The sequence below is a fragment of the Phaseolus vulgaris genome, chromosome 10 (genome assembly GCF_051622355.1).
Source record: "Phaseolus vulgaris cultivar YP4 chromosome 10, ASM5162235v1, whole genome shotgun sequence".
NCBI classification, from domain to species: domain Eukaryota; kingdom Viridiplantae; phylum Streptophyta; class Magnoliopsida; order Fabales; family Fabaceae; genus Phaseolus; species Phaseolus vulgaris.
In genome coordinates, this window is record NC_143507.1 from 34,399,405 (window position 1) to 34,426,074 (window position 26,670).

The 26,670-nt window shown below is 34.8% G+C and overlaps 1 protein-coding gene across 7 annotated transcripts; it reads left to right on the forward strand.

Moving 5' to 3' along the window:
* Positions 1-363: 363 nt before the first annotated feature.
* Positions 364-26,670, forward strand: LOC137818580 (AMP-dependent synthetase and ligase family protein). Of its 7 annotated transcripts, none has more exons than XM_068622092.2 (18): positions 374-443; positions 511-762; positions 1,789-2,292; positions 8,925-9,121; positions 9,324-9,527; positions 9,879-10,601; positions 11,379-12,022; positions 14,009-14,084; positions 14,167-14,253; positions 15,164-15,207; positions 22,853-22,961; positions 23,042-23,101; positions 23,823-23,904; positions 24,012-24,076; positions 24,169-24,228; positions 24,561-24,605; positions 25,910-26,019; positions 26,312-26,670. In XM_068622092.2, the coding sequence occupies exons 3-18, from the start codon at positions 1,851-1,853 to the stop codon at positions 26,541-26,543; spliced, it is 3,180 nt and encodes a 1,059-aa protein (XP_068478193.1). In that variant the 5' UTR covers positions 374-443; positions 511-762; positions 1,789-1,850; the 3' UTR covers positions 26,544-26,670. The 7 variants fall into 7 exon arrangements, 4 of the variants coding, with proteins under 4 accessions (XP_068478192.1, XP_068478193.1, XP_090152616.1 ...); XM_090296490.1 differs by having other exon boundaries at positions 9,998-10,601; XM_068622091.2 differs by having other exon boundaries at positions 364-762.

Consider the following 26,670-nt stretch of genomic DNA (forward strand, 5'->3'; position numbering starts at 1 on the left):
ATTTAAAGTTAAAATATCATAAAAATATTTATTTAATAAAATATAGATATAATTATCTGGGTTCATATGTTCATAATTGTGACACATAATTTAATAGAAAGAACTAAACTACATAATTTTAAATAACTGGACACTAAATTGAATACAATTATAAAATATTGGAAAAAAAAAGATAATTATGAGTAAAAATAAAAAAAAACATATGTATATATATATATTAAAAATTAGACCAAAACTACGAAATTTGTAAAATATAGAGAAGATAAAAATCATTAAAAAATAAAATATTTAAAGAAACCAAAATTGGAATTTATAAAGTAAGAAATAGTTTTTTCACTTTAGTATAAAAAGTATAAGCCTCTTCATTTGAAACAACGAACCGCACAATAACTGGAACGAAACAGATGAACAATGAAACTATGTGCGCAGGGAAGAAGAGTAAGGTACAGTTCTGTTGCATTTCCCACGAATTCTTTCGAATTGCGTACGAAAACCCTAACAAAATCGCAGTGATTCACGCTACCGGCGGGGCGCACCTTTGCCGGGAGTTTCGCCGCGAAAATGCTACCACCATTGACTTCAACGGCGACATCGCCACCCTCTTAGAGAAGCGCGTCGAGTCCATATCTCCGCCATTCTACCCTGGGGACCGGTGCTTCACTTACTCTCACGTCTTGAACGCGGTTCGTTCCCTCAGCTCACGCCTCTGCTCTATCCTGCTTGGTGGGGATGACCCACACTTGATCACTGCACAATGTCCAGGTTAGTTATTCACTCAACGATGGAACGTTTTGTAGGTTAGATTGTTAGCTAGGGTGTATAAATTTTTGAATGAACACTTATAAAGAGAAAAACGATGAAATGAGTTAAAATTAGTCTGTGTAAGTTTTTTTGGTGAAGTTCGCTCATATTAGCTTATCATAAGCTAATTTGAGTTTCTGGAAAAAGGTTATTTCATTTTTCTTCTTCTAGAGTTGTTTATAGAGGAATTTATTCGAGTATAGTGTTTCACTTAAATGCATTGTGTTAGTTAGTTCACACCACAACATTCAAAGTGTTGTCTACTTTTCTTTAGTGGGTTCAGTGAGTTAAGGGAGAAGGGTGATTAAAAACCGCCCTTGGCAACAAATACCTAACACCTAATCAACGTGAGACTTTTGGTAGGGATGCAATGCAACCGTTAGATAGGTAGTCAGTCAGTTAGTTTTCAGGTGTAAACTACTTGCTTGTTAATGACAACATTGAGTGAAATTGTCATGTGAGTTTTTCATGTGATGTTTGATCCATCAGTTTGGGGAAGCTATTTTTATGGTGTGTTTGGTTGGACGAAATTGGAGGGAAAGTGAGAGAGTAGGTTATTTTTCATTTTAAAATTGCGAAAATTATGAAAATGTTTATAAAAGTGAACAAGGCACCAACATTATGTTGCTTGGAGAACTGGACTTGAATTTCTTAATCAAGGTATAGTGTTTTAGTTTTATAAATGGAAAAATGTGGTTGGAAGAGAAAACTCTGCTTAAGGTGGCCAATCAGGTCTCGTAATAAAAATTATTTATCGGAAAAATCAGTGATATTTCTCACCTATTACATGGTAACAAAAAAAAAGTGAATAAGACATGAATGGATGGATGGTTAGTCCATGTTAAGAAAATGTGATTCCACTTTCTCAAATATCCACGTTTAAAAGTTTTTACATATGCCTGAAAAACCGTTATTCTACTGTTTATGGTTAATCTTTTGTGTTTGAATGCGGAAAAGTTTGTGCTTACATCCTGTATTCTGCTGCAGGTAGCAATGGTGTCATCCATGAAGAGGGAACTGTACAGAAACCCGAGTCCTTGGAAACTGTCATGCCTAGTGAAGAGGCGATGGCTGAATCAAGTGAAGAGTATAGGCCAAAGATAGTGGGGATTTATATGTCTCCTTCTGTTGAATATATTGTAGCTGTTCTTTCGGTTATGAGGTGTGGAGTAGCCTTCCTGCCTCTGGACCCGTTTTGGCCAAATGAAAGGATATTGCTTGTTACCTCTTCTTCGAATGTTGACCTCATTATAGGATCCCAATCTTCTTTTGGTAAAAGAAAGTTGGACAAGCTTGACGAATCACATTGGCTGGTAAAGTCAAGTAGTTGTCCTGTTTTGAATTACTCCATCGACCAAAAACTACAAGTTTGTAGTGGTCCAACAGATTTAGCATGGCCGTGTGCCAATGAAAAACAAAGATCATTCTGCTATGTGATGTACACATCTGGATCAACTGGAAAGCCTAAAGGAGTGTGTGGCACTGAACAAGGTAACTTATTGTAGTGATTTGTTGTAGTAGTTATTGCTTATAAAAGCAATATTTATTTACTATAATGTTCATTACATCGTATCCTTGTTACATGACAAGAACCATGTAATATTATTTGTTAACATCTTCTGATTCTGTTCCAAGTTTCTTTAATTTTATGGTTGTTGACTCTTAACATAATATATTATTGTTGAAGATATCATATCAACTAGAGATATGACTAAATTATAGTATATAAGTTGGTTTAAAATTCACCTTACAAACCTGTTTTGTATTATAGTTAGACTTAAGGTCTACTTTGTAAGATAATTAATATCTGAATCTATCTTAATAATCTTTCTTAGGCATATTGTATCACTCTCTATCCAACCGCTATTCGACCACCTACAAATATCAACTCTTGGCAAGAGGGGTGTTAGAGATCCTTTATTGATTGAGATATGACCAAATTAGGTAGTACAAATCTCACCCTACAAGCTAATTTTGCAAGGTTGAGTTAGACTTATATAAGAATTATGATTCCTATTTATTTTGACATCCTTATTGGATGATAGGAATTATATAATTGTGTGTCGTAAATTTGTTCAATACTTATAGTTGTACCATTTTGAATTAAACATCTTGTTTAGACGTATTCTCTTATTTAAAGATCCATTTAGTTTCATGCTAGGTAGCCCAATACCCAACCATTAGACCTGTCAAATGAGTCAGCATGAGGGTGACTTTTAAAAATTGTACTAGGCCGGATCGTTTCCTAAACGGGTTGCATTTGGTTGACCCAGTATGACCATGTGTCAATCCAATGGACCATTTTGGCCCGCTTTAAAAAATAAAAAAAAATCAAATAAAGTATGTATTTTTGAAATTGAAGTCATATTAATAAAATTAATTTTATTTTATATGTACATAAATATAAATTATAATACGCATACGTGTTCTAAAAAAATAATATTACTTTTAAGTTTAAAAAAATATAATTAGTATTTTATAAAACAAGTCAACCCATAAGTCTATGAGTGGCCCGATCAAGCCCATTTAGGCCAAGGACTAAATAGGTCTGACCACAAATGGCCTGGTTCTATTTAGGCCACAATTTTGTTGCTTGTATGACCCATTTTGTGGGTATTTTTTGGACTGACCCATTGGGTTAAGCCTATTTTGAAACTTTACCTACCATATACGACTATTGTGGGGTTTTGTAGGGAATCAAATGCAATGCCTATAGTTGAAAGAAATAGATAAAATATATTGCTGAGATTATTTACAAATATGATTACCGTCTCAATTTATAGACGGTTTACAACCTAATTTAGGAAAAAAATAATAGGTAATGAAAGCAAGAAAAAATGGGTGATTAAAGCTATACAAATCAAATCAAATCACTAACAAATCTGTCCTAATAAATAGAGAATGAAATCTGCACTTAATTACAAAATAATTCTCCTGATTATGCAACACTCCCCCTCAAGTTGGTGAATGTATATCTATCATTCCCAACTTGCAAGTAAGATCTTTAAATTGTTTTGTGAAGTCCCTTAGTAAACATATCTGTCAATTGGAGTCTTGAAGGGATCTACTCGGTGGCTATAAGACCATTATCTAGCTTCTCCTTAATGAAATGTCGGTCTATCTCTACGTGCTTTGTTCGGTCATGTTGAACTAGATTATGTGCAATACTGATGGCGGACTTATTGTCACACACCAAACCCATAGGTGCTTCATAATTTATTTTGAGATCATCGAGGATGATCTTCATCCATAATAGTTCACAAACACCTTGAGCCATGACTCTAAATTGTGTTTCTGCACTTGATTTTGCAACTACATTTTGTTTCTTGGTCCTCCATGTCACCAGATTTCCACCCAGGAACATGCAATAGCCTGTGGTGGATCTCCTATCAACAATTGATCCGGCATAGTTAGCATCAGTAAATATTTTCATGGATAAGTTTTTGCCTTTTTTGAATAGCAATCCATTCCTTGGAGAGGGTTTTAAGTATTGAATAATTCTATTTACTGCTTGCAAGTGTCTTTCTCTTGGATCATGCATGAATTGGCTAACCACACTAACTGCATAAGCTATGTTTGGCCTAGTGTGTGATAGATAAATGAGTTTTCCCACAAATCTTTGATATTGTGTCTTCTCCACCTTTGGATTTTCCTCATCATTCCCAATCTTATGATTTTGCTCTATTAGCACTTCAGTGGTCTTGCAACCCAACTTGCCAGTCTCTTTGAGGAGATCAAGGATGTATTTTCTTTGAGAAATAAAGATGTCTTGTCTTGAGTAAGCAACCTCTATCCCAAGGAAGTACTTAAGCTTCCCAAGATCCTTCATCTCAAATTGAGCAGCCAGTCTCTCCTTCAAAGTTTGTTTTTCAATCTCATCATCACCTGTAATAATCATATCATCTACATAGACCAAAAGTAGAGTGAGTTTACCATTATGAGAATGTTTTATAAACAGAGTATGGTCACCTTGGCTTTGTGGGTACCCCAAATATACCATAGCTTCCAAACCAAGCACAAGGTGATTGTTTAAGACCATATAGGGCCTTCTTAAGTCTGCACACCTTATTCCCTTCATTAACAACACCATAACCAGGTGGAATCTCCTTGTACACTTCTTCCTCCAAGCTTCCACGCAAGAAGACATTTTTAACATCAAACTGATGCATCGTCCAACTAAAGTGGGCTGCCAGGGAGATAATAATCCTGACTGTATTCATTTTTGCCACTCAAACAAAAGTCTCCTCATAATCGTTACCATAGGTTTGAGTATACCCTTTTGCAACCAACCTTGCTTTATACTGATCCAATGTGTCATCAGACTTATACTTAACTGTCCATCTACAACCCACTGCTTACTTATCTTTTGGTATCTCTACAATCTCCCAAGTCTTGTTCCTTTCTAATGCACTCATTTGTTCATTCATGGCTCAAATCCAGTTGTCATCTTTTAAGGCTTCCTGTACTGATGTAGGGATTCTAATAGAATCAATAGCTGAAAGAAAACTCCGGTGCTGCATATAAAGTTTTTCTGTAGACACAAATTGGGATATAGGATATTTGACACAAGATCTTTTTTCTTTTCTCAAGGCAATTAGTAAATCATTTAGGTTAGGTTCAAAAGCAGTGTTTAAGGTGTCCTCAAGAGTCTCACAGGTATGAGTTCTTACCACCGGTTCGGACAATTGAAGTTGTTGTTCGACCAGGACGAGTTCTTGTTGCCTTTGCTGATATTGTTTTCCAAAATATTTGTCCTTATTATTCTTCTTTGGTAATGATTTTGGTGCTGGGTCTTTGTCATCCTCTCTAACAATGAAATCCTGCAACAAAGGAAAAGGTGGCAACTCAAGATTCTTCGCTTCTTGAATACTCTCCCCCTGAAGCTGAAAACTAGGAAAGAAAGACTCTGTTTCATGAAAGGTGACATCCTTGGAAACATAGACTTTACGAATTTGAGGGTGATAACATTTGTGCCCCTTTTTTTTGGGGCATAACCGATAAAGACACATTTGATGGCGCGGGGATCTAATTACCCTGATAATGACTATGAACATGGACAAAAGCAGGACAACCAAAGACACGATTCTGAAGACTAGTCAACATGGGAATAGAAGGATAGAATGTGGTCATAAGATGAATAGGAGTAACACCCTCTAAAACTCGAGAGAGTAATCTATTAATCAAATAAGTGACAGTCAGGACTGCTTTCCTTAGTAATATCTAGGAATAGACGTTTGGAAAAGTAAAACTCTAGTAACCTCAAGGAGATGACGATTTTGACTTTTAGCAACCCCATTTTGTTGAGGAGTGTCCACACAAGTTAATTCATGAACAACTCCATTTTTATGAAGGAACTTGGAAAAGTTTTGGTTCACATATTCTCTTCCATAATCAGAACGCAATCTCTTAATTGGACTTTCAAATTGTGTTTGAATTATTATGCAAAACTTTACATACAGGTAAAAAACTTTAGACTTATCTTTCATGAGGAATATCCAGGTAACCCGAGTACAATCATCAATAAATGAAACTGTCAAACAATTTTGCACCCGAGATATTAGGAATAGGTGAAGGTCCCCATACATCTGAATGAATAAGATCAAAAGGTTTAGAACTTTTATTACCATTTGGAAGAAAATTTGTCCGATGGTGTTTAGCAAACTGACAAACATCACAATGAAAAGACTCAAGAAACACTTTTGTAAATAAAACAGGAAATAAGGACTTTAGGTACTAAATGGAGGATGACCAAGACGTCTGTGTTGAAGCCACATCTGAGAGGATGATCAAGATTCACGGCCTTGCTGAAGATTAGAAGTGTGTGCCTGTAGTCTAGAACACTTTTTATTTTCTTCATGCTGTAAATAATATAACCTGCCCTGCTCTTTAGCAATTCCAATAGTCTTCCCCGTGGCAAGATCCTGAAAAACACAACCACTACACAATTTAAATCTTGGGTAACCTTTTGAATAGACAAGATGTTATTGGATAGTTTAGGAACATGAAACACATTTTTTAAAGGAAAAGAAGGTTGAAGGTGAATGTTACCACGACCAGTAACGGGGGTATTCATTAGCAACAATAATATATTGGTTACCATATAAAGCAGTGTAGGATGAAAAATAAGAGGAATGAGGTGTCATATGATCAGTAGCACTAGAGTCTATAATCCACAAATATTTTCAGTACTAGAAGCATTAAAGGATAAGAAACTAGAACTCTTAGCACTCATAGTTAAGGAACAATAGCTAGATGTCTTACTAAGGGAGTCCATGAGAGCTCAAAACCAACTAAGCTTTGCAGATTGGTAAAATTTGGTCCTGTTCACAAAAAAAGTTCACCGGAATTTTTCGACGGTGGTCGACGGTGGTGGTTGGCGGCGGTCAATGGCGGGTGCAGTAACGGTCAATGGTGCAAGGTGGTGGTCAATGGAGAAAAGAGAAGGAAAATAAAGTTGCAGCAATGAAGGCTTCTAAGAAAAATAATTGCTGCAATGAAGGCTGCTAAGAAAAATAATTGCTGCAATGAAAGCTGCCCAGAAAAATAATTGCAGCAATGAAGGTTGCCCAGAAAAATAATTGCTGCAATGAAGGCTGCTAAAAAAAAAGATTGCAGAAGAGTCTCCCAGATCAGGAGCTCTGATACCAAGTTGAAAGAAATAGATAAAATATATTTTTGAGATCATTTACAAATATCATTACAGTCTCAATTTATAGACGGTTTACAACCTAATTAAGGAAAGAAATAATAGGTAATGAAAACAAGAATTAATGGGTGATTAAAGCTGTACAAATCAAGTCAAATCACCAATAAATTTGTTCTAATAAATAGAGAATTAAATATGCACTTAATTACAGAATAATTCTTCTAATTATGCAACACCTATATTGCAGGTCAGACTTCCTCCACAAACAATAAAAAAGACGCGATAATTCTCTGGTAGTATTTCATATGTAAGGCTCTCAACAAAAGGACATGTCTCAACAAAAAAAAAAAACAAATCTGTGAGAGATCCTAACAACCTGAGAAAATATTACTCTACCCTTAGCCCTAATTGGGATTCTCAACCTTTACTTCATTTTGCCTTTAACTGTGCAATCATAGTCATCAAAAGATTTAGTCTTGGTGCTATGTCGTTTGGGCTTGCGCCTCGCTATTGGGCTGCTCATTTGTGCTTTCTTTATGATCATAATCTTCTACTACCTCCTCTTGGGCCATGTCATCCCTTTCCTCTTCAACAAATACCTTGTCCTCAAGGTGTAGTGTTGGATAGTCATTAAGTAATGTATCAAGGTTCTCCCAAGTGACATCTTCGGGGTACAAACCTTGCCACTGAACTACTGCCTCTGCTGTATCAGAATCTGTAGAAGTTTGCAAATCAAGCACTACAAGGGATTGCAACTTAGGTTGCTTATTGAAAGTTGTCGGTGGCAGTTCCAATTTAGGTGTCTCATTTTGATTATGGAATGGTTTTAGCTTTGAAACATGAAAAACTAGATGTATTTGAGCTCCTGGAGGTAATTTTAATTCAAAGGCCACTTCCCCCATCTATTTGATAATGCGAAGATACCAATTTGAGAAAAATACAAAAGAATAGAGAATGAATTTCTCTCTATTGGGATCTCATATTTATAATCACTTTGAAGATATCAAATATAATGTATTAAGAAGTGGGTTTTAAGTCTAACTCAATTTTATAAAATCGACTTATAAGGTGTGTGGGATCTCCAACACACCTTCTCACGCTGAGGCTGTCAACTTGTGGGTGAGATTATATTTATTGGTGGTCTGATATCGGTCCGATAGTGGGTGGCCTGATAAGCCCAACAAACTTTTGGTAGGATAGACTATAAATGACTTTGATACCATATTAGAAAGTGGACTTTAAGCCTAACTCAATCTTATAAAACCGGCTTATAAGGTAAAGTTTGCATTCACTTATATACTATGAAATGTCCTTCTCTCTAGTCGATGTGGGATCTCCAACACTCCCCTCATGCCGAGGCCCTCCAACTCGTGCATGAGACTATATTCAGGCAATATTTTTATATTATGTACATTATATATATATATATTGTAATTGTAGTATATTACAATTTGTTTTACTTTTGCATTCTTGCCAGGTCTTTCTAATCGCTTTTCATGGATGCAAGGAATGTATCCACTGAATGGACATGAACTGTTGTTGTTTAAGACATCCGTTAGCTTCATTGATCACTTGCAAGAATTTCTCAGTTCAATTTTGACTGCTTGTGTGTTAGTTATTCCTCCCTTCAACGAGCTAAAAGAAAATTTGTATTCTATAATAGATTTCCTGCAGGTATGGTAGTTCTTATGTGCTTTTCTGATTTATGTATTGCCAATATAATCCAACAATATTACAAATTTATTGTTTAAATATCACAGGTTCGGAAAGCATTCTGTATTCTATTTGTTTCTATCACAGTATCAGTTGGTACTTAGTAATAGAATATATTTCTTTCAATTTCTTACTTTGCCTGTTATATTAAATGCTTCTGTAGGCATATTTTGTTAATAGGCTCACAACTGTTCCATCACTAATGAAGACTATTCTTCCTGGATTGAAAACCAATGCTAACATGCGGGTTGAAAATTCCCTGAAATTGCTTGTGCTTAGCGGTGAAACTTTTCCTTTGACCTTGTGGGAGATGCTTTCAACTCTATTACCGAAGACATCAGTCTTGAATTTATATGGAAGCACTGAGGTTAGAGCAGAATGTTATCTTTGTACAGTGTAATCTGTTTCAACAGTGTTCATAATTTAAATTTGCTGTCTGGTTCCTGTTATGACATTCTTTCCCCCACAATTTAATACAGCATTGTTTTGTTTGATGCATCAAGGTAATTTCAAATTTTTCTTGGCTGCTGTCTTGTTTTAGGGTTGTTTTGTTACTGCTATTCAATGCTTATCTAGTCATGCATGTTGGATATTATAGACTAAGGTAATTAACTAGAAAGGAGTTGCCATGGTGCTTGTCATATTACACTTTTCTAGTGTTTTGTATAATTATCATTGGCTAATGCGTTTATGTTTCTTTTCCATTTTTTTAACTAAGGTCTCCGGTGACTGTACATATTTTGATTGCAAGAGAATGCCATTTATTTTTAAGGAAGAAAGGCTAACCAGTGTTCCAATAGGTTTACCCATTCCTAACTGTGATGTGATTCTTCTTAGTGAAAATGGTGCATCAAACGAGGGAGAGCTATACGTTGGTGGTCCTTGCATCTTTAGGGGTTACTACAACGAATCTAAGGAAATGTCTGATGCATTTGCAAAGTTGCTTCCACGTTATAGCTGTGATGATTTTGTCAATGGTTGCCATGATAAATTATACTTTAGAACAGGTGATTTAGTCAAACAGTTACCTAGTGGTGACTTGGTATTTTTGGGAAGAAAAGATCGCATTATAAAAATCAATGGACAGCGTATTGCCCTAGAAGAGGTTGAAGATTTGTTAAGGGCGCATCCACATATAAATGATGCTGCTGTAGTTTGTCGAAATAATAAAGCAGAACTTGTGTTTCTTGAAGCCTTTATCATACTGAAGAAAAAAGAAAGCTTGGGTGAATCATTAATACCGGCAATCAGAAATTGGATGATTAACAAACTTCCTTCTGTTGTACTTCCCAACCATTTCTTCTTTATAGAATCATTCCCCGTGTCTCCTAGTGGTAAGGTTAATTATGAATTGTTGGTTGGCTCAACATTATTGACAAAGAATGTCAAGGATAAACTTGGTAACATCGATTGCAGCAATCTTTTGCAACTTATAAAAAAGGTATGGTTTCATTATTTTATAATGACATTATTATTTGTCTCAACAGAAATCACAATTTCTTCATGGACCATGTTGTACTGAACTATATTGTAAATTCAATAGTCGTAGTTGGTCTTGAACCATGGTGTAAGCTGTAAAGTATTTGACATTTACACTGTTTTCATTGATTTATGAAGGAATATTTTATAAGTCAGCTTGTTCAGTTTTTTTCATGCATGTTCATTTTGTTAAATACACATCTATGATTGGTCTCAAATATTAAGGTAGAATAGAATGATTTTATTGGTAGAGTACATCAGATATATACATATAAGATTGGAAAACTAATTTAGGAAATATAATAACAACACTTAATATAATCAGATCCCTATGATTCAGGGATGTAATTAGATCCTTATGATTCAGGGATATTCTCGTTATACACTTTAATTATAATCTGCTAAATATGGAATAATAAAATATGATAGCTGACAATTGCTTATTTCCTTTAGGCTTGCTTGTTTGGAGAATTCTTCACCCCTTTTCTCTCTAATAAAATTTCCTGAGAAAATTGCCTTTTCATTTCTTTTCATTTTGTGATCTATATGATGATGGCAAATGATGAATGAGTTTATGAACCTCTAACATACATGAAAATTCTTGACCCCTAAACTGTTTATGCAATAAATTTGAGTCCACTAAAGTCATGTTTCCTTCTGGAAATTCAGTCAATTATTATTGCTCAATATAAGTGTTTTCTTAAGATTAAGGATTCTAATTTGGTAATTGCTTTAACAGGCATTTCATGATGCTTTAATGATTGAAAAGGTTTGTGATGATGATGATTTCTTTACGATGGGTGGTAACTCTCTTTCTGCTGCACATGTTGCTTACAATTTGGGGATTGACTTGAGATTTCTCTACTACTATCCAAGTGCTCTTAAGCTTTGTAGGGCTCTTCTCCAGAAAAAAGGATCATGCTCTTTGCATGACAGTCTGGATAGTTGTTTGCAAATAAACACAGACAGACAAGATAACCATATTTCTAATAATTGTACTGAAAATTATAGTCCTCTTGAGTCAAGGATGACTTCCAAAGATAATGATGACAGTTCTTCTCTTTCTAAACGTTTAAAGAGGGGTTCAACAGATGTTACATCATGGGGTGATGAATCATTCCCATGGTATTCCCCACTATTATCATTCTCATTTAACCGATGCAACAAGGTGTTGCATAAAGGGAAGCAGGAAGTAGTTGATATGCACCAAAAAACTTGGTCAGCAGACATTCCAAGAGGCAACAGAGGTCACATGAAAGACTTTTGGAAAGTTTACATGGATTCTTGTGTTGATGCTTCACCAATGCTTGTATTTAAAGGCACAAACGTTTATTTGTTCGTTGGATCTCACTCTCATAAATTTCTCTGCATAAATGCTCGAAGGTAATTCTGTTGCTTCATGTTTCTCTTATTATTGAACTAAAATTGATCAAAGTTTTGTATTTGTTTTTTCATTTTATAGTCTAATCTCCAGGTTCTAATGAAAGTTTGCATACCAGCAATAACTCATTTTTTCATCTAATATTTTGACAAATTTTGCAATTGGCATCATGATAATTTCTTATACACTCAACTCAAATACTTTTTGTATATTGACGAATGATGTGGACCTGATTGGATTTGAGGTTATTGTGGGCTAGGAAACAATTGTTGAAAGATTTGAGGCAATTATTATTAGGAGGGTATGTGATAAATAGTAATTTATTCTGTATCAGAAATGTTGTATTAATTCTGTTTTAGAATCTTCATGAAGGTAGCTATTCACTGAAATAACTAATGACAGTTATGCATTAGGATTATGTCTCAAAGTAGGGTAGGTGGTTAGGCAAGGCAAGTATATTTTTTTTTTATGTTTGTTGACTAAGAACACTCTTTTTAGGAGACTTTTGTTTGGGACAGCAAGTGTATAGCTGACTTTGTGTGATATTTATTCAGTGTTATATTTTATTCGTTTATCGATTGGGGTTGTATCAGGTCACAAATAAAACAAATACAATATTGATGATATATATAGCTTTTGTTTCCAACATATCCTAGAACATTAGAAAATTTGACTACTACTCTCTAAGATTTAATTTGCACAATTTGGCAGTGTTAATTGGAAAGAGTACAGGAAATACCAGCACCTCTATACTATAGTGTGTCGCCATGTTTGGCATGTTTCAAATACAATACTGGTTGGACAAGCCTTTGATACATGTCCGATTCTCCTCAACCGTGCCATAATTAAAAATAATTTTTTCAGCTTAGACACATCTTGGGCACCCCTTTGACATAACTTGAACACAAGAGAGTGAATTGACACTTATACTTGGCTAAGCACTTTATGTGCACTTCTATCATAATCATATAGAAATAAGAAGAAATTAAATGAAAAAAAATTATATTACGAACTTTGTGAGGCTCACAACTTTTTTTGTGTGATGTTTGTTTTCATATGAATTAATTGGTTATTGTAACTATTAAGAGATATGTTTCTTAAAATTTTATTGTGAAGGTCATTATTATAGAAACCTATTGAACTTTGCAAATTTGTTTTTATAGTAAGTTATATAAATGTTAATTATCATATGAAATTTTTGTCATGTTAATTATATATTAGAGATCCCACATCGACTAGTGATTAAGGTAGTTAGAATCACATTCCGAAGAGTAAGACTGTACTCATCTAGAGTTTCCTCCTCCCTCTCCAATCTTGGGTTGCCTCAAGGTAGCGATGTTGGTGAGTGGTGTTGAATCGCTGTTATAGATTGCAACTAGGGTGGGAGTATCAATTCTTGTGACTGTGAGAGCAGCTGTCCTCAAGGCCTCAATGTTCTTCACAATGGCACTTCTAGCAGCATTTCTTGGTTGTGACCTTGGGGCAACACCTCTTGCGGCCTTGCGACGGTGTTTATTGCTTGTGGTCTCATAGTGCTCTTCGTGATGTATCTCGCAGAAGCTCTCTCGGTGCATCTCTAGCAGCGCACCTTGTGGCACACTTCATGACCTCTCGTGTGGCGTCTCAGGGGCACCTACCTTTGTTTCTAGATTATTCGTTTGGGTTGGGTTGCATAAACCTAATTTTATAACCCAAAACTTCAAGTCTAATTTTTTTCCTTCAAATCCCAGCTACTTAATTGACTCCCATGGACATCTTGTAATTAACCCACACAACCCATTGCCTATTGTCTAAAACCACACTAGTTCTTGAATTATCCATACATTTTAGATTATCATGTTCTTCAATTGCTGTAACGCCGATTTTCTCGGTAGTATATAGGTAGAGGGTTAACAATGTAAATGCCTTCAGGTATAGATGTGGCATGGCATCCACTATTGATCTTCTTTTCTAGCTCTACTGAAGCTTGTACCTAATCAATGTTTTAGTGGTTCTGTCCAGTGGGAGATCAAACTAGAAGGGCGCATTGAATGCACAGCAGCAATTGTTTCTGATTTTTCCCAGGTTTATACTCCTTTGTTATTAATATTAAGTTACTTTAGTTATAAGATTCTATCCATCTGTTCTAACATGTGACATTCTCTAGGTTGTTGTTGGATGTTACATGGGAAAAATATATTTTCTTGATTTTTTGTATGGACACATCTGTTGGATTTTCCAAACTTCTGGTGAGGTATCGTGTTCTAATTCTCAATCTGTCTTTTATTGTTTGTGGTTTATGGTGTCTTCTTTCTTTCATGAAAGCTCTTTTTCTTTTTAATCACAATAGGAGAGGTTACTGTGTTAAGGAGGCTTCAGTGTTAGAAACATCTAACACCTCAAGCATTAGTGTCTGTGTTTCATTGGTTGTTTAGCTTTAGTAAAGTCATTTATACCACTCACCTAACAGCGTAAGCATTACTAAAGCCTCCTTGTGATCACATTTTTTATAAATAAAACTGAATTTCTCAACATGGTAAAAATAGGTCATCAATTTCCATGTCTCCATAGGGATCTTGTGAGAAGGGGTGTCCTAGAGATAGAGATACAAGCCATTTATGTAAAATGCTAGTTTGTTTATCATGATGATGACAACAACAATAATAATAAAGATTTTGTTTAGCATTGTATGAAGTGCTAAATTTTGGGTATCCAGTTAAAATCTTTCACTTTGATCAGGAAAAGTCTTGAGTGAAATAACCAGATAATATTTGATTCTTCAAAATTTTCATTCTGGAAGTATTTGTGTGGAAAAAATCTGACTCTGCATTTCTTCATTTCTTTAGATAAGTTGGTGCATTATATTGTTAGTGAGCAGAATATTAACTCATTGTGTTCATGGATTCATATGGATGTTCTGCTCGTGTCTGTTTCAAGGGAGTTCTATTTCTGATATGCAGAGACACAACAGCATTGTGGCATTCTTTATTTTATGAATTTCTTTTTATTTTGGACGATGTGATGTGCTATCTGACTTCATTGTTCAGACGAGGAATAAGTCTATTGTTATTCCTTAATTGTTATTTGATTTTATAGTCCCCTTCCTCCCTCTTTTCTCTCTTTTTTTGTGGTCAGTCTCTAATTATGTTTTTGAACTCTTGAAGGTAAAATCACAGCCGGTTGTAGACAAATGCAGACAATTGATCTGGTATTTTGTTTTCGTTTTTGCTTCTCTTTATATACTAGTATTATACATACTCTTTAGTGTGCATCCAAGTATTTAAGAGTTTGTGTTCTGTTGATAAGATTAGGAATAGAGACAACATTTAGAGGACAGTTCAATGATTAAAAAGGTAATATGCAGAAAATAAGAAGCTGAAAATGAAAATACTGTTAGAAGTTGCCTTAATTGCTGTCACCCCAAGCCGGCCATCGTGGTCTTTTTGAGGGTTGCCTTAATTGCAACTTCAGAGTGGTGGTTTAGTCCCTCATTGACTAATGATATAGCTGACATAGAATGTATAAATGAGGTGCAAGTTTTACTTTACAAGTCAGTTTGGTAAGAATAAATTAGACCCAATTCCAAATTCTAAGAAAAACAAATGAAAGAGACAAAAAAATTCTTGTCCCTGGACAACAGCCACTCACAAGTCATAGCTACCCAAATAATTGATTGCCTACTGTTAGGAACCAAGAATTATAAAGGGAAGAAAATAAAGGTTTTTATCAAATAGAATGAAAAGAACAAGAAATAGGAGAGCACCCTCTCCTTCAAGGGCTTCCCCTTCACAAAGAGCTAAAGCTCAATCTACAAAAAATTACACAGCCCTTCCCCCTCTCCTTTCTTATTTATATCTAACTAGCACCTCAAGTAACTAACTCATGACTATTCTAGTTCTAACTAATTCCTCTTCTTTGTGCCTCTTAGCAATACACTCCTCCAAAAAACAACCTTGTCCTCAAGGTTGGAGCAGTGGAACCTTGATCCCATGGCTCATCTTCATCACCATGATCTTTATCTACCCTTCCTGAAAGTATTGTGATACTGTCTATCATAGGAAGGGAACCCATTGGCTACTGCAAGCAAATTCAGGTCTGGAGGCTCAGGTGGTGGTGGGGATGAGAGAAGTTTTTTTTATAAAAGATTCTGAACCTAATAAGTTGAAATTCCAAAATTCTGATATCATTGATGTTCTAGCCACCTTTATTACTAAATCTAGACCCAACAATGATTTCTTATACATATTATGTAAATTTGAATTTGGGAAAAAATGATGCTTGGTTGCATCCACACCTTCAAATTTCTTACTGGTTAGCTCTATAATTGGGCTATCAAGAAAAAGATCATTACAACACAGTCTTCACTCTCTTTATTGATGCATCCCCTTCTTGGATCATCATTTTTGTTTCTCTTGCAAATCTCACTTCATTTTTGGTTTTTTCTTCGCTGCAGTGGGTGTGATTCTTCGTTGCTGAACCTTCTTCCACATCTTGGGCCTTCTTCCCTTCATCATTAACAAATTTCTCTCCTCCCTCCGATATCCTGTCACTCCTCTTGTTGTCCCACAACAATTCTTTAATTTCTTTCAAGTCCAGAAGGCTTTCCTTCAAGACCGTTATGTTCGCTTTCATTTCTACAATAACACTTCCTTGTTCGCTGATCCAGTTCTCCATAGTGCTCATCCTATGTTCCATACTTTCTCTCCAAAACCTTTTGAATTTGGCAGGTCAGACCAATTTTGTCAGGAACCAAGAATTATAAAGAGAAGAAAAGAAACGTTTTTATAGAATAGAATGAAAAGAACAAGAAATAGGAGATCACTCTCTCCTTCAAGGGCTTCCCCTTCACAAAGAGCTAAAGCTTAATCTACACAAATTTACACACTTCCCCTCCCCTCTTCTTCTTTCTTATTTATATCTAACTAGCACCTCAAGTCCTCGTCTCTGTGTATCCTAACACCTACCCTATCATTTTCCCTATCTTCTCTTATATACAACACAACTCAGTACTTCCCACAATTATTGCCATGTATGGAAGTTTGTTCTATAGTATACAATCACTCTTTAGTTAGAACCCTTGTAGGTGGGATGAATATGCAATATACTTCCAGTTGAAAGAAATAGATAGATTGTATTTCTGATATATCTATACAAATGTGATTACAATCTCAATTTATAGATTGTTTACAACCTAATTAAAGAAATAAATAATAGGTAATAAAAGCTATACAAATCAAATCAAATCACTAAAAGGTATCAAATCCGTCCTAATAAATAGAGAATGAAATATGCACTTAATTACGGAATAATTATCTCCTAATTATGCAACACTCCCCCTCAAGTTGGTGAATGTATATCTATCATTCCCAACTTGCAAGTAAGATCTTTGAACTGTTTTGTGGGAAGTCCCTTAGTAAACATATATGTCAATTGGAGTCTTGAAGGGATGTACTCGATGACTATAAGACCAATATCCAACTTCTCCTTAATGAAATGTCGGTCTATCTCTATGTTCTTTGTTCAGTCATGTTGAACTGGATTGTGTGCAATATTGATGGCGGACTTATTATCACACACCAAGCCCATAGGAGCTTCATATTTTATTTTGAGATCATCAAGTATGATCTTCATCCATAATAATTCACAAACCCCTTGAGCCATGACTCTAACTTTTGCTTCTGCACTTGATCTTGCAACTACATTTTGTTTCTTGCTCCTCCATGTCACCAGATCTCAACCCAGGAACATGCAATAGCTTGTGGTGGATCTCCTATCAACAATTGATCCTGCATAGTCAACATCAGTATATATTTTCATGGATAAGTTTTCCCTTTTTTGAATAGCAATCCTTTCTTTGGACGGGCTTTTAAATACTGAAATAATTGTATTTACTGCTTGCAAGTGTCTTTCTCTTGGATCATGCATCAATTGGCTAACCACACTAACTGCATAGCTATGTTTGGCCTAGTGTGTGATAGATAAATGAGTTTTCCCACAAGTCTTTGATATTGTGTCTTCTCCACCTTTGGATTTTCCTCATCATTCCCAATCGTATGATTTTGCTCTATTCTCACTTCAGTGGTCTTGCAACCCAACTTACCAGTCTTTTTGAGGGGACCAAGGATGTATTTTCTTTGAGAAATAAAGATGTCTTGTCTAGAGTAAGCAACCTCTATCCCAAGGAAGTTCTTCAGCTTCCCAAGATCCTTCATCTCAAATTGAGTAGACAGTCTCTCCTTCAAAGTTTGTTTTTAAATCTAATCATCCGCTGTAATAATCATATCATCTACGTAGACCAAAAGTAGAGTGAGTTTACCATTCTAAGAATGTTTTATAAACAGAGTATGGTCACCTTGGCTTTGTGGGTACCCCAAAGATACCATAGCTTGAGTAAACCTTCTAAACCAAGCATGAGGTCATTGTTTAAGACCATATAGTGTCTTTTTAAGTCTACACACCTTATTCCCTTCATTAATAGCACCATAACCAGGTGGAATCTCCTTGTATAATTCTTCCTCCAAGCTTCCATGCAAGAAGGCATTTTTAACATCAAACTAATGCATCACCCAACCAAAGTGTGCTACCAGGGAGAGAATAATCCTGACTGTATTCATTTTTGCCATTGGAGCAAAAGTCTCCTCATAATCGATCCCATAGGTTTGAGTATACCCTTTTGCAACCAACCTTGCTTTATGTTGATCCAGTGTGCCATCAGACTTATACTTAACTATGTATATCCATCTACAACCAACTGCCTTCTTATCTTTTGGTATCTCTACAATCTCCCAAGTCTCATTCCTTTCTAATGCGCTCATTTCTTCATTCATGGCTTGAATCTAGTTCTCATCTTTTAAGGTTTCTTGTACTGATGTAGGGATTATGATAGATCAATAGCTGAAAGAAAACTCTGGTGCTGCATAGAAAGTTTTTTTGTAGACACAAACTGGGATATAGGATATTTGGCATAAGATCTTATTTCTTTTCTCAAGGAAATAGGTAAATCATTTAGGTTAGGTTCAAAAGCAGTATTTAAGGTGTCTTCAAAAGTCTCACGAGTATGAGTTCTTACCTCCGATTCAGACAATTGAAGTTGTTCGACCAGGACGACTTCTTGTTGTTTTCGCTAATATATGATGTTGGTGCAGGGTCTTTGTCATCCTCCCTAAGAATGAAATCCTGCAACAAAGGAAAAGGTGACAACTCAAGAACCTCAGCTTCTTGAATACTCTCCCCCTTAAGCTGAAAACTAAGAAAGAAAGACTCTATTTCATGAAAGGTGACATCCTTGGAAACATAGACTTTATGACTTTGAGGGTGATAACATTTGTACCCTTTTTTGTTGGGGGCATAACCGATGAAGACACATTTTATGGCGTGAGGATCTAACTTACCCCAATAAGGACTATGAACATGGACAAAAGCAGGACAACCAAAGACATGATTCTGAAGACTAGTCAAAATGGGAATAGAAGGATTGAATGTGGTCATAAGCTGAATTGGAATAACACCTTCTAGAACTCGAGAAGGTAATCTATTAATCAAACAAGTAACAGTCAAGACTGCTTCCCCCAGTGAGATCTAGGAACAAATGTTTGGAAAAGTAAAGCTTCAGTAATCTCAAAGAGATGACGATTTTTCCTTTCAGCAACACCATTTTGTTGAGGAGTGTCCAAACAAGTTAATTCATGAACAACTCCATTTTCCTGAAGGAAATTGGAAAGTTTTTGGTTCACATATTCTCTTCCATTATCAGAACGCAATCTCTTAATTGGATTTTCAAATTGTGTTTGAACCATTCTGTAAAAGTTTACAAACAAGTGAAACACTTTAGAATTATATTTCATGAGGAATATCCAGGTAACCCAAGTACAATCATCAATAAATGAAACAAACCATTTTGCACCCGAGATAATAGGAATAAGTGAAGGTCCACATACATTTGAATGAATAAGATCAAAAGGTTTAGAACTTTTATTACCATTTGGAAGAAAATTTGTCCGATAGTGTTAAGGAAACTGACAAACATCACTATGAAAAGACTCAACATACGCTTTTGTAAATAAAACAGGAAATAAGGACTTTAGGGTACTAAATGGAGGATGACCAAGACGTCTGTGTTGAAGCCACATCTGAGAGGATGATCAAGATTCACGGCCTTGCTGAAGATTAGAAGTGTGTGCCTGTAGTCTAGAACACTTTTTATTTTCTTCATGCTGTAAATAATATAACCCGCCCTGCTCTTTAGCAATTCCAATAGTCTTCCCCGTGGCAAGATCCTAAAAAACACAATGGGAAGGTAAAAATATCACTGCACAATTTAAATCTTGGGTAACCTTTTGAATAGACAAGAGGTTATTGGATAGTTTGGGAACATGAAGCACATTTTTTAAAAGAAAGGAAGGTTGAAGGTGAATGTTACCATGACCAGTAACGGGGGTATTGGAACCATTGTAGTTAGTATCTTACGATTCACGATACGTATCGTATGAAACGATACGGTTTCACCCTCCCACGATACGAATCGTGTGAAGAATCTTTTTCGTCCCTGAATCTTAGTTGTATCATGTGATTCGCATAAAGAATCGCTGAATCCCGAAACGAAACGATTCCGTATTGTGTGAATCAGTGTGGATTTTAAAAAATGAGTAAATAAAAAAAGATAGACATAATTTGTTTAATAACATGTATGCACCATGGAGGTTGTTTTGGTGAAATTGTGTGGTATATATATATACATATATATAATTTATATAATTTATTGTATCTTGCATGTATACATATCTTATATATTTAAGTATATATTAAATTTTTTAATGTTTATGAATCTTACGATTCACTATACGAAACGATTTACGATTCATAATATCAGCTCTCCGATACACTACTTGTATCTCGATTCTACTACCATGATTGGAACCATTAGCAACAATAATATATTGGTTACTAGATAAAGCAGTGTAGGATGAAAAATAAGAAGAATGAGGTGTCATATAATTAGTAGCACCAAAGTCTATAATCCACATATATTTTTAGTACTAGAAGCATTAAAGGATAAGAAACTAGAACTCTTACCACTCATAGTTAAGAACAATAGCTAGATGTCTTACTAAGGGAGTCCATGAGAGCTCAAAACCAACTGAGCTTTGTAGATTGACAAAATTTGGTCATGTTCACAAAAAAAAAAGTTTGTCGGAAAAAATTTCCGGCGGTTGATGGCGGTTTCTGGCGGTCGGCAGCGGTCAATGACGGTAACAGTGTCGGTCAATGATGGTAGCAGTGACACTCAATGGTGCAAGGTGGTGGTCAATGGAGAAAACAGAAGGAATAAAAAAGTTGTTGCAATTAAGGCTGTCCAAAAAAATAATTGCAGCAATGAAGGCTGCTAAAAACAAAAAGATTGCAGAAGCAAAGTCTCCCAGATCAGGAGCTCTGATACCAAGTTGAAAGAAATAGATAGATTGTATTTCTGTGATTACAGTCTCAATTTATACACTGTTTACAATCTAATTAAGGAAAGAAATAATAGGTAATTAAAGCTATACAAATCAAATCAAATCACTAAAAGATATCAAATCTGTCCTAATAAATAGAGAATGAAATCTGCACTTAATTATGGAATAATTATCTCCTAATTATGCAACACTTCCTTTAGAGGACTGCTGGTTTATACAAATCAATCTTTGAAAATACTATTTTTGGAATTTGGGTAGTTGAGTAGAGGAATAGAAGAGACTAAATTCAGGAGATAGAGGTTTATATATATTTGTACTTCAATCTCTTTTCAGTTTTATATTATTGGAGATTCCACATCAGCTAGAATATGACCAAATTATAATATATATGTGGGCAAGCCAGTTATTTGAGGTTAAGTTAAGCTTAAAAGTCTATTTTCTAAAATGATATTAGAACCTATCCTACCTTAACGAGGTTTATTGGACCTATTGTGTCATCCACTAACGAGCTCACTATTGGACCACCCACAAATTTCTAGTGCCATGTTGGAGATGTCTAGTCATCGGGTGAGAGAGGGTATGTTGGAGATGTCCAGTCCTCGGACATGAGGGGGTGTGTTCGAGATTCCACATTGACTAGAGATACTAGATGACTTTTACTTATATATATTAAATCCTTTGTCTATTTTCATCACATCTGAGTTGTTTTTTCTAAGAATTTACAATCTACAAAATTCCATTCAAATGTCTTTTTTATTTTCAACTAAAATAATATACTTTGAAGATTAGCTGATGACCAACTTCTATTCCCATGGACAAAAGTTGACGCATCCTTTTGAACAATACAATTTGTCAAATCTGGAAAATCACAAGGGTGGAAGGATTCTCTACAAACATGAAAATTAAGAATTTTGATGTATGGTTTAAGATTTCATACAAGACTCTCAGTTGTTGAGTTTCCTGGCCGTGGGATAAATTTCCTGCCTAATGTGGTTCCCTTTGGTGCTTTACACATGGCTGTTTGAAAGAGTTTCCATTTCTGATTAGTAAACTGAATAGGATTTTCTGTGCTATTTTTTTTTCATGTTACTTGTTTTTGACTTTTCTATTATGGAAGAAATCATATATTGTCTCCTATAATATTTTTCTTCCCCCTTTAATAATTTTTTTCTGATAATATGATTCATAAGATTAGTAATTCACCTAATAAGTACATACTAACCATATATAACTCACCTAATAAACACTACACCACACAAAAATGTTAATTATTAGACTAGAAGCAAGGAACTTCTCCCTGCAGAGTTCATGTTCAAAGAATCTAATAGTGTGTCAGAAGCCCCTCATACATGTTAAAAAGGTATGTTACATGGTTTTCAGCATGGTTTAATGTTTATATAGGTGTGGCTCACATGATCATAACTTATATGCTCTTGACTACAAAAAACATTGCTGTGTGTACAAGCTACCATGTGGAGGCAGTATATATGGGTCACCTGCAATTGATGAGGTGAATTTTCCTTCTAAATGACATAATACATATTGTTTAATTAAATATTACTATTGGGTTCTTACTAATTTTTTGTGTAGGCTCGTGACTTGCTTTATGTGGCCTCTACTGGTGGTCGTATAACAGCTATATCAATATCGGTAGGATGAATCTATCAATTCACTAAATACATGTATACTTATTTCTTTAGCAGGGCTTCAATTCTGTATTTATATAGACTGCCTTGTTTCTAGATGTGCAAATTCCATCCTTAGGATTTAGTTTCTTATGGAAATATTTTGTAGAAATGGCCGCTTCTTCCCATTTAGATTCAAAGGTGTCCATTTGATGGTAACTCCATTGAGTATGATATTTTATGTTTATCTTGCAAACCGGCTATCGTTATATTTTTATAGAAGAATGAACCTAAATAAAAGGAACAGAGAAGAAGCAGAGTTTTATACTGCATGCCTCTGACAGGATGACTAAGGAGTTAAACAGTTACACTAATGTTTAACATTTGGAGTTATTATGAGTTAGGATTTGTTGCCTGCCTGCTTTTCACAACTTGAGCTATTTCATGCACTCGATTCATAAAAAATCTGCTATAAATAGGCACATGTTTGCTTTTACATAGTTATTTTTCATGAAACTGCTTTTCTACCGAAATCTCTGGTGATTGAATTGGCATGGATGAGAAAAAGGTGTAAAAAGTTAATGATTGAAGTTGCTTAGTTTTGACCCAAGAGATCAATCCTTAGTTTGAAGTTTGAACATTAGATGCATAAATCTGTTAATGTTGCTGAATAATGAAGTTGCCAACATGTTGAAGTCAGAACTATTGGCACAAGTCATACTTAAATAATCCTTTTCTGAATTCAGGCTTCTCCATTTACTATTTTGTGGCTAAATGAATTAGAAGTTCCCGTGTTTGGTTCTCTTGCAGTTGCCCACAATGGAACTGGTATGTATTGTTACTGCCTTTTGATTATGTGTTATACGCCCTTCTAATTATATATGTCCTGTATTTTTTTTCCTTATAACAGTATGTTTTTTTCCTGTTTCTTGTAGTAATATGTTGCTTGGTAGATGGTCATGTTCTAGCATTGAGTCCAAATGGATCCATTGTTTGGAAGGTATGAAGTATGGAACTCATTAGGGTTGCAATCCTTAACTATATCCCGGATGGAAGTAATTTTAACCTGATTTCTTACTGAATTTTGCTCAGAAAACAACTGATGGTCCAATATTTGCTGGGTCATGCATACCTTCTGTTCTTCCTAATGAGGTAGATCTATCTCTTCATGGATTTTACATAGTCATTTACTTAATTCTTTTTCCACTTGGCTTGTTACATCCTTTTGTCAAGATCAATAAAAGATTGTGAAAGTTTATGCTGGTTTCTGTTTAAAATACAGCATATTAATAACTAATGAGGAAATGTATTCACTCAGTTAGTTTGCCTGTAGTGCATCCAAGTAAAATATTTGTATCTTTAAGAAGTCTCCTCCATATTAGTATACAAGTATTAGAATTACAGGTGAAATATATTACTATCTCTCTAAATAACCAATGAAAGATTTATTTATATTAGTAATTGTTTTATTTATTCCACCTCAGGTGCTTGTATGCTCCAGAAGCGGAAGTGTATACTCATTCAAACTGGTGAGAACTGATAGATAACCTTGTTTCCCTTTTATTGCTTTTTGGAAGATTTTAATTTTTATTATATTAGATTCATGACCAGCTACTTTTTAACTTAGCAGTATTTATATTCCCTATCTGGGATCAAAGTTAATTTCTGAATCTGTGTATTAGTTTATTGGCTGATTGCTATTAGAATTTTTTTTCTCCCTCCCCTTTCTCTTTCTGGTAATACTCCAATTCATTCTGTGTAGGATTGATTTGTAGTGATTCAAAGAGAAAGTAAATGGAAAGAGAGGTGGTATGGTTTAGTGGAAAGATAGTGGATTTAAATAGAAAGTTTATTGGTATATGTGATTGATTTGATTGAAATAATGAAGGTTGGTAAGTTATTTTTAGTATAGTGTCAAAATTGTCCTTAGGTGTATTTTTTTAAAAATAAAAATATTTTTTGTTATAAAAAATTTGTTGAGAAAATGAAAATAATTTTTTTCTTAAAAATATTATTTATTAATTTCCAATAATCTTTATGAAAAATTAAAGAAAAATCCAATGAATAGAATTATTTTAAAAAATTAGTAGTTTACCAAACAAGTCCCACAAATCCACCACTTTCTCCTGCTCCCAGACTTCATTCTCTCTTTCAAAACTTTTCCTACCAATCATCTCAGATCACTAAACCAAGTACATACAATCCTCACAAATAATATCAAATTGATTGTTACAAATAGTAATCACTCCTACCAAACAAAGCATTAGTCTTACATATTAATATGCCTTGTGTTTTCTGTAAACGAGATGAGGTGAGGCAACAAAATAGCTTGAAATCTTGTACTGGTAACAACTGTTGTGCATTCTAGTCCCACCTCACAAAGTGTCGTAAGATGCCTTAAATCTGCCTGTTTAAAAAATACAATTTTCAGTGTGTATTGGACATACATCTATTCTATATGCCTACCTACCACTTTAAAGTAATATTCTAAACTCTGTAGAAGTTTTCTTGTTTAACACTTGAAATAAGATGAATTCCTTCTAGAAAAACAATATCAAATCATTGTCCCATGTAAGAATGTGTGTTATCATTGTGTTGGTCCAAGTTTCAGGGGCGCTAGGGTTCATTAAGCATATGGTTCTGGTTTAGATTCTAAGATTTATGCATTTGGTAAAAAATATTATTGGGAGGCTTCCTTTCAAGTCTGACCGTGTACTAAAGAAATTATTCTCACTTATTGTGTTAATGGGTATTCTGGGGTTAAATTATGTGCAGTGTTCAAAACGAATTGTTATTAATATTTGTTTTGTTCCATATGTTGGATCATCACCAGGAGGAGGGAGACCTACTATGGGAATACAATGTCGGAGATCCAATTACAGCATCTGCTTATGTTGACGAGCACTTACTGCTGGAGTCTGATGCTTCCAATTCCTCGGACAGGTTAACTTGTTTTCTTAGGATCTATTTTGATACATTTTTACGTAAGTACTTTTAGGAGAAGAAAATAAGAACAAATGAAGAATTTCATAAATTCAAATTAATTTCCGTGCGAGAAACTAACACAAAAACTTCTATAAATTAACTTGTGTTAATACGGAGAGAAACTTACATTATTTTTTCATTTCCTTTTTTCATCTAAAAGTTCTTACTAAAAAATATACCCGAACACACATCCTTAAACTAGACCATACCAGCTATCAACTCTAATCTTATATTTTACCACCATTTTCAGGTTAATTTGCATTTGTTCCAGTTCTGGAGGCATACACCTTCTTCGAGTGAACACAAGTCTCTCCAAAGATGTTTATCAACAAAGAAGCTATGTGCAAGAATTTGCAAGGCTAAACTTGGCAGGGGATATATTCTCTTCACCTTTAATGATTGGTGGTCTGATTTTTGTCGGTTGTCGGGATGACTACTTGCATTGTATTGCCCTTGAAATTCCAAAACAACATGAAACTTAATTTGTGTATTTTAAATTGTTGCACTCAATAGGTGGATTGATTATGTGTTTAAAGTCTGAAATCCATTCAAAAGATTACACTGCCCTCATAATAAAAATGAATGAATAAAAAAGTTATTGAAGGCTGA